The sequence below is a fragment of the Bos javanicus genome, chromosome 2, assembly GCF_032452875.1.
Source record: "Bos javanicus breed banteng chromosome 2, ARS-OSU_banteng_1.0, whole genome shotgun sequence".
Classification (NCBI taxonomy): domain Eukaryota; kingdom Metazoa; phylum Chordata; class Mammalia; order Artiodactyla; family Bovidae; genus Bos; species Bos javanicus.
Genome location: NC_083869.1, coordinates 124,288,692 through 124,297,214, shown reverse-complemented (window position 1 = coordinate 124,297,214; position 8,523 = coordinate 124,288,692). Strand labels below are relative to the sequence as shown.

Genomic DNA, 8,523 nt, shown 5'->3' with positions numbered 1-8,523 from the left:
TGAAAGAGCTTGGGACAGTATCTGGAACGTGGTAGAAGCTCGATAAATATTGGGTCTCTTTTCACTAATCCAATTTACCTAGAACCACAAAGAAGTTTTGTTTCTTTACTGTTTTTATTTACTTTAAAAATCATATGTTGAACGGATAATTCATTAACTGGTTCAAATGTTATACAGTGAAAAACCTTAACCAGCTCTGACCTCTGGTGGCCTAGAGGCAATGTAATCCGTTTGTAAATGTCCTTTTAGAAGTATTTTACACATACAAAGTAAATGGTGGTGTACTATACATACAGTTCTGCACTTAATAGACTGATAATTTGAAAATCATTCATTAGAGTACAAAAGGAGCTTTCTCCATTTCCTCATCAACACGTTATCAAACTTTATGATCTTTAGCTGAGTTAATAGATGAGAAATGGTATCTCGGGGTAGTTTAATTTGCAGTTGAGTGCGGTAAGCCTCATATATTTAAGAGATAAATTTTCTCTTTCTGCTGTGTCTTTCTATGTCTGCTTATATTTTTGCCCACTTTTCTTACAGGTTTATAGTTCACTAGCTCTTTGTCAAATGAGTTGCAAATATTTTTTCCCGGTTTGTTGACTTTTGACTTTGCCTAGAGTGCTTTTTTGCCATGCAAAAACACCAGATGTTCATGGGATCGAATTTATCCTTTATTTTACTTTGATTCTGGATTTTGTGTTGTAGTTTGAAAGGCCTTCCTCACTCTGAGCTTAGAAAAATTTTTTAGAAAATACTTCCCATGGTTTATTCTAAAAAAATCTTTTTTCCCCATGCCACAGGTCACTTTTGAGATCTTAGTTCCCTGACCAGGGATCCAACCAACTTTGCCCTCTCCATTGGAAGCCTGGAGTCTTAACTATTGGACCCCTAAGGAGGTCCCTATCCTGTTACTTTTAGAGCTGATTTTTATGTTGTAATCTTGATCCATTTGATATTTAGGAAAGTGTGAGGATCATAGTATTCTGAAGTGCTAACCTTGGTGGTTGGGAGAAGGCAATGGCACCCCACTCCAGTACTCTTGCCTGGAAAATCCCATGGACGGAGGAGCCTGGTGGGCTGCAGTCCATGGGGTCGCTAGGAGTCGGAGACGACTGAGCGACTTCACTTTCACTTTTCACTTTCATGCATTGGAGAAGGAAATGGCACCCCACTCCAGTGTTCTTGCCTGGAGAATCCCAGGGACGGGGGAGCCTGGTGGGCCGCCATCTCTGGGGTCGCACAGAGTCGGACACGACTGAAGCGACTTAGCAGCAGCAGCAGCAGCAACCTTGGTGGTTATATCATCTGCTCAACCTATTGTACAGATGGGAAGAGCGCCCCCTAGAGGCGAAAGGCCTGTCGCTAAAACCCTCACGCTCAAAGAGCTCACTAACTCGGGCACCTCCTTCCAGCTAAGGTGCCACTCCATTCACTCTATCCTGTTGTTCTTCCTTGTAAGTATTCACGAATCCACTCCTCTCCACTCCCACTTACTAAGCCAGTTCAGGCCTCGTCATGTTATTCAGACACCGGGCTTTGAACATGTTGTTCCCCCAGCCTGGAAATTCGGCTGACTTATTCAGGGCTCAGATGTTCCTTGCCCAACTTCTCTCGAGTACCTCCCCCCTCCCCGCCCCCATCCCTGCCACTATGAAAGCACCGTATTTTTTTCTCCCACAGCACTTGCTGTGCTCTGTAATCACCTCACTTACTCGCGCCTTCACTGGCTTTCTCTTCCACCAGAATGTAAACTCTCTGGTGTCAGGGGCCAGGATTTTTTTGTCTCCTGCTGTATCCCTAACACCTTCGACAGTGCCTTTTACATAACAGGTGTTCAGACTATTTACTGAATGAATAAGTGAATGAATTCTCAACTGGACTGCTTCAATGGCCTCCTTATTCTCCTTTTCTCATGCTTCTCCATGAGACGTGGACTCAGGGAAACTGGGTGACATGTCGTTTATCACTGAACAAAATCAAGGAGTCCTGAGAAAAGAGGGAACTCAGGGCCAACTCTGGGGCCAAAGGAACGGGGGTTGACTGGCCCAGTGACTGGATAGGGTCAGGGGGCCTGGCTTGTGGTGCCAGCTTGCTTCCTGATGTGTGGCCTCGAGCAGCTCACCTCCTCTCCCCATATATCTTTCTCTTCTGGAAAAGTGGTGATAGTAAAACCTCAATGACACAGGGAAGCTATAAAAATCAAATGACGGTGCGTGTGGAAACGTCTGAACACCGCAGAATGGCAGGGACACAGGGCAAGCTTTCCTCCCCCTCAGGTAATGTCAGCTCACCTGTCTTCCCAGGATCTTCCTGCCTTCACCTGCAGGCAGGTGCTGTGCCAGGAGTCTCTCTGCTTCCACCATTTCCTCCAGCTGTCCTGGCTGGGCCCAGCATCCTGCCCAAGGCATGGAACCTGCCAGTGACCGTGGGGCTGAGCTTGAGAGCTGCAAGGCACCAGGACTGAGATGCCTAACGCCCACAGGTTAATGCAAGAAACTTTTCCTTCTGGGCCTCAGACTTTCCCTGAGGAAAGTGGGGTTAACTGGTGTCCCAACACCGGACAGTCATCAGTATTATGGCAGTGGCGGTAGGCGCCTGCTAGTAGAAACCAGTAGGCGGATGCTACTGGAAGACAACAGGGAAAGCCAGGCATGAGGCTTCAGGACTTCAGGGGTGCCCAGGCTTTGGTTTAGGTCATGCCCGTTTGTCATCTTTCAGTCTCCTGGAGCCAAAGTTTCCTCCTCCTGCCATTTAAAAAGGATATTGTTTACTTGGTGGGCTAGTTGTCCCAACTCCACATGCCCTGAAAATTAAAAATAATATCCTGTACTGGATTTCCCCCTGCACCCTTGTACTTATTAAGTAAGAGATGATCCATTCTCTTCTTCTGACACTGTTTTGTCTTAGGCTCCTTTCCTCTGCTGGCCTCATTAAACGTTGGTAATCCCTATGTTGGTCTTCAGAATTTAGGGAAACTTTCCTTATCTGGGAGCTTCTGATTATCTTTCTTTAGGGCCTCTAAACTGTCCTCCAGCTTGCTGCCTGAGAGATTTTTCTAAAGCATAGTTCTGATCATCTGGCTCAGAAATCTTTTGTTCCCTACTGCCCACAGGGTAAAGTCTGAATTCCTTAGCTGGTAATCACAAACTGCCACTATTCAGATTGTGATTTTGTGAAATTTTCAGCTTCAGATGGTCTGACATGATTTCAATATAAATTAAATCAGACAATATGTATCAGTTAGGAGTAGGTTCAGAGGAAGCCCAAACACTAGGGGCTTAAATAGCACAGAAGCTTATTTCTCAAATCCTGAGGTGGGCAGTCAGGGTTTTTTGGGTCTCAGGGACCCAGGCTCCTTTGATTTTGTTGCTGTTCTGTTCTCAACAAGGTCAAAGATGGCTATGCAAATTCCATGTTTGTTTCCTGGGGAGGGGGAAGGTGGAAGGGGAAGGAAAAGGTACAGGGATGGATGTCAGCTTTATTTTAAAGAGGTTCCTAAGAAACAGACACCTCCCACCTCTGCTTACATCACATGGGCCAGATCTTGTCAGCTGCTAGGGAGGCGGGAAAAGTGTTTATTCCAGCCTCCCATGTCCCCACCTAAAAGTCATCAGTCTTAATTCTTAGAAGTAGAATGGTATTTGGGGTAAAGGAGTAGATTCTGACATAAATGTTCTGCCTTAACTTAAACCTGTCCCTTGGTCTGTAATGCTTGTCTCCCTTCCCTGCCTGAGAAAATATCATCCTTTAAACCCAGGGCAAATGTCAGCTCCAGGGGCTTCCCTAGTAGTCCAGTGGTTAAGACTCCATGTTCCCAATGCAAGGAGTATGGGTTCGATCCCTGGTTGGGGAACTAAGATCCCAAGTGCCACATGGTGTAGCCCCCTCCACTCCCCCAAATCATCTCCAGACCCCCAGAGGTGCTACTCTCAGGGGACTCTGCACACCCTTCCCCCACCCATGAGGTCTCTAACTGTGCTGTGGTGTTATGAACCTTCCTCCCTTCTGTCTGCCCGCTCTGAGTCTCTACTAGGGGCCAGATCCGTCTCCATGGCTGAAGGCTCATCAGAGCCCCTAAGCCCAAGCTTGTGGAGCCCCCTGATGAGCCTCATCCTAACCTTCACCCCTGTAGCCTCGGGTGGCCTCCCCCTCCCTCTCAGGCTTTCTGCACTTGCCCACGTTGACCAGCTGCACAGAACGTCTGTCCCACTAACCTCAAGGACAGAGAACAGGAGAGATTTGGGTGAATTGGGGCTGATTCTGAGCCCAGGTGTACAAGGTGGCAAATCTTACCCAGAGGGTACCTGCAGACCTTTCGCAGTCCCAGGCTGAAGCCGAGTCCTATTCTCCAGAGGACACACAAGATGCTCCCAAAGACAGGAGGATGACGCCGGGGCCCATGTACGTGCTGGTGTGCAACTAAACCGGAGCGTCCCCTAGCTTTCAGAGCCAGTTTTCCCCACCATTCCACTGCTTTAACCCCTCCAGTCCCTCCCCATGTCCTGAGGGCAAGTCCTGAGCCTTCCTGCTGTGAAGGAGGGCTCCCAACTCAGTCTTCCGACACCCCTACATCCAAGGTGTCAGCTGTACTCGCCCGTTGGCAGTTCCGTGATGGGCAGGCTCTCCTGGGCCTCCAGGCTCTCGTGTGTGCTGCTGGCTTTGCGTGGGACACCTCCTCCTGCTGGGCCTAGAGACTGCTGTGACCATACTTCTTCTGGGGTGGGGGGCCTTCCTTAAACCCTTAGGCAGAGCTGCTGTGTCCCCATGGCCCTCTGAACGCCTCCATAAAGTGGCTTCATGAGTAGATAAAGCTACCTGCGGGCCAGTCCCACGCCACTCATAGGCAGCCCTGGCCTCAGGCACGCACTGGGCTCTCATTAAGTCCACCCCAGTGAGGCTCTAGAGCTCAGGGACAGAGGGCCAGGTGATGAAGGAGACACCCTCAAGTCTCTAGTGCTTTGCTTTGGGTGAGTGGATCACGAAGCAAAACACCAAAAAGTCACGTAGTATCCAGTTCTTCACTGTCTGAATAAAGCAATGCCTTGCCCACGGCCCGCTTTCAAGCTTCCTCTGAGGAAGGTCTAGGACTGGACCTCGGTTAGGTACTCAGAGCACCTCGCACGGGTCTTCTTTAGCTCGCATCACTATGACAACCACTGTGGGACCTGTGGTGTGATGCAGGGTTTCTCCACGGTGGCACTGTGGACATGTGGGCTGATGGGCCCTGGTTGACAGAGACTGTGCTGTGCTCTGTAGGATGCCAGCATCGCTGGCCTCTACTCACTAGGCTCTGTACTCACAAGACTCTAGCAGCAGCCCTTCAATTATGACAATCCAGTGTCCCTTGGGGGTAAAATGACCTCAGGTGTAAACACTGATGTGCCTATCTCCCTAGTTAGAATGGAAGTGCCCCGGGCATGGTCCAGCCACCGAGAGAGACCCCATTGCCTTGATTTCTCAGCCTGGCATTCACTCCTCTTTGGAGCTGATCCTTCCCCCTGCCCCAGACAGAACCGCAGGCCACCTGAGAATGAGTCAAACCTTCCTTTTTAGAAGGGTCTCCTCAGTGGGCTGGCACGGCTGGAGGGCAGAGATCTGTCTGACTGGCTCTTGTGCCCTGCCTGTCCTGCCCAGGCATGGCTTTACAGGGCCATCAGGACATGCTGCTGGGGCACAGGCATAAGGCGGCTTCTTCGTGCTGGGAGATGGTGAGTGCCTGGGGATGGTCCTTCTCCAGAGAGGACTTCTGTTGGTTTGTGGGTTTTTTTTTCCTCCTAGGAAGTTCAGACTTTATTCAATACCCTGAGGCTGGCCCCCCAATTCTCTGAGTCAGAAGGGACAGTGGGGAGAGGTGCAGCCTGTGGGCGGTGGAGGCCCAACTAGGGGGTGGGGGCAGGGCCTGAACCAGTCCTGCTGATCCATCTCCCCTCCCGCTTGGCTCTGGGGTTATTACGTCACATGGTGAGAATCTGCTTTGAAGACACGAAGGGCTGCGTGGATGCTTCTAGGGCACACAGGTAGTCCTGCAGCGGGACCTCGGAGCAGGCGGGGGCCGTGAGTTGGCCTCGGCGGATGAGATCGCAGAGCGTGAGGATCAGCTCCTTGAACTGGTCTGTGGGAGGTTGGAGGACGCGGGGAGATGACCCGTGGGACTCCCTGCCGGTGGGAGCTGGGGCCGGGCTCCAGGGAGGCCTCCACCGCTGCGAGACGCCTGGGCTTGGCCAGGGCGTGGCGGCTGTGGAGGCAGCCTGGTTCCCGCGCGCCCGCCCGCCCGAATTCGGGACAGTGAGAGCCGGGTGGGGATAGGGTGCGGGCAGCGGCCCCGGGAGCTGACAGGCAGGTGGTGGCTGCCAGGCACAGAACCTGACTGGGTGTAGCTGAGAGTCCCGAATGGTGCGAGGGCGGGAAGCCAGAGGAGGAGGAGGGGGTGGGTGGTGCCTGGCACAGACAGATGAGCTCTGCTGGGGGTGGAGAGCCTTCCCTGAGAGCCTGAGATTCCCTCAGGACCTTTCCTGTTGAGGCCACCAGGGTCCCCTCCCGGGGCCTGCCTCCCACTTAGGGACCCAGGATGGCAGAGGAAAATGAGAAGTGAAGGCCTGGCCTAAGAAGTGCTTTTTCATAGACATTAGTTCATTCGATATTCAAACTGAATTGTATCTCCTGCTTGAAACACTGTCCATGCTTCCCATTTCCCCTTAAGATAGAGTCTGAGCTCCTTAAAGAGGATTAGAAGGCCTCCCATAATCTGGTCACAACCAGCTTCCCACCCTCTCTGATAGCCTTTTGCACATGCTGTTTTCTCTGCTTGAAACACCCCATTCACAGGACCACTCCCCTCTCCTTCACTGGGAGAAGGCCACATCATTCCTCAGGCTCAGCCTGGGAGCGATGGTAGTCACACTCTGGGGAACCCATCCTCTGGGAGAGGAAGGAGAGTGTGTCTGGTTCAGGGTCTACAGTCAGAGCGACTGGCTGTTCACATCCTGGCTGCACACTCTTTAGGTGGGCATGACTCGGGGCAAGCGACTTAGCCACTCTAAATCTCAGTTTCCGCCTCTGTCAAACATGCTAACAATAGTTTAAACAATTATGACTGTTAAAAAAAATTTTTTTTGACCGAGCCTTGAGGCCATGTGGGATCTTAGTTTCCCAATCAGAGATTGAACTGCTGTGCTGGAAAAGACTCTTGAGAGTCCCTTGGACAGCAAGGAGATCAAACCAGTCAGTCCTACAGGAAATCAACCCTGAATATTCATTGGAAGGACTGATGCTGAAGCTGAAGCTCCAATACTTTGGCCACCTTCCGGGAAGAGCTGACTCACTGGTGATGCTGGGAAAGACTGAGGACAAGAGGAGAAGTGGGTGGCAGAGGATGAGATGGTTGGATGGCACCACCAATTCAATGGACGTGAACTTGGGCAAACTCCAGGAGATGGTGAGGGACAGGGAAGCCTGGTGTGCTGCAGTCCATGGGGTCGCAGAGTCTGACATGACTTGGTGACTGAACAACGACAACCCCCTGCAGGGGTCTTAGCCACTGGACTGCCAGGAAGTCCCAACAATTATGACACTGAAACCAAGGCAGGGGTTAAGTAACTTGCCTGATGTCCCAAAGCTGGGCTCGGCAGAACCTACAGCTAGTGATGGTGGAAGCAAGATTTGAGCCCAGGCAGGCTGGTTCCAGAGTTTGTTCTCTTTACTGGGCTGTCGTTCACGGCAGTCTTCCCCACTGTCAGCTCCTTGGGAGGGCGGCAGGAGCTGTCCTGTTCAGTGGTCCCCTTGAGGACAGGCCCACTTTAGCCTAAAACTATTTGCTGACTGTAGTTGTTTCTAGAGGCTGTTATCCTTTATCCTGTTTTGGGGTTGGGGTGGGGGGCTTCTGATCACCTCTCCTGGGCTCAGAGTCGCTGGTCACTTCTGAGTAGGCACTGCCCTCTCGTGTGACCCTTGGTAACAGGGCTATCATCCACTCACCTGGACTGTGGTCCTTCTTCCACTGGGATAACCAAAAGCCCCGAAGTTTGAGATCCTTAAAAATAAGCTGGCTCTGTGGAAATAGGAAGGACAGGCACTAAGGTGCTCTGAGGGCAAGAACTTCAGGCTCAAGGGACAGACTCCCCCAGGCGCGGGGCACTGCCCGAGTCTAGACGACTGTGGTGTTCAGACCCCAGCTTACCACAGAGGCGATGACAGGCTGCTTGGCCATTCCCCCATAGGTCACCATGGTTCCTCCAGGCCTGAGGAGTCCAGAGAGAACAGAGTGGTCACAGGTAGAGACAGCGTTACAGCACCGTCTATTCCAACCCTGGTTCCTGAACCTTGTTCTCAGAAGCCCTGCGTGTGTGCGCGCTCAGTCGTGTCTGGCTCTTTGCAACCCTATAGACTATATAGCCCGCTGGGCTCCTCTGTCCATGGGATTCTCCGGGCAAGAATACCGGAGTAGGTTGCCATCTCCTCCTCCAGGGGATCTTCCCGACCTACGTATTGAACTCCCTTCTCTTGCGTCTCCTGCATTGACTG

General features: G+C 51.5%; 1 protein-coding gene across 7 annotated transcripts in view; it reads right to left on the bottom strand.

Annotated features, from left to right (window-relative positions):
- Window positions 1-652: 652 nt before the first annotated feature.
- MECR (mitochondrial trans-2-enoyl-CoA reductase) overlaps window positions 653-8,523 on the bottom strand; it is a 41,080-nt gene continuing 33,209 nt past the window's right edge. For 5 of the 7 annotated variants that reach the window (XM_061390620.1, XM_061390655.1, XM_061390674.1 and 2 more), the window contains 3 exons: window positions 8,180-8,240; window positions 7,978-8,050; window positions 6,122-7,343 (listed from right to left, as the gene is read on the bottom strand). In XM_061390620.1, coding sequence (XP_061246604.1) covers window positions 7,072-7,343; window positions 7,978-8,050; window positions 8,180-8,240 — 406 coding nt within the window. In that variant the 3' untranslated portion in view covers window positions 6,122-7,071. The other 2 variants (XM_061390636.1, XM_061390628.1) reach the window with 2 other exon arrangements.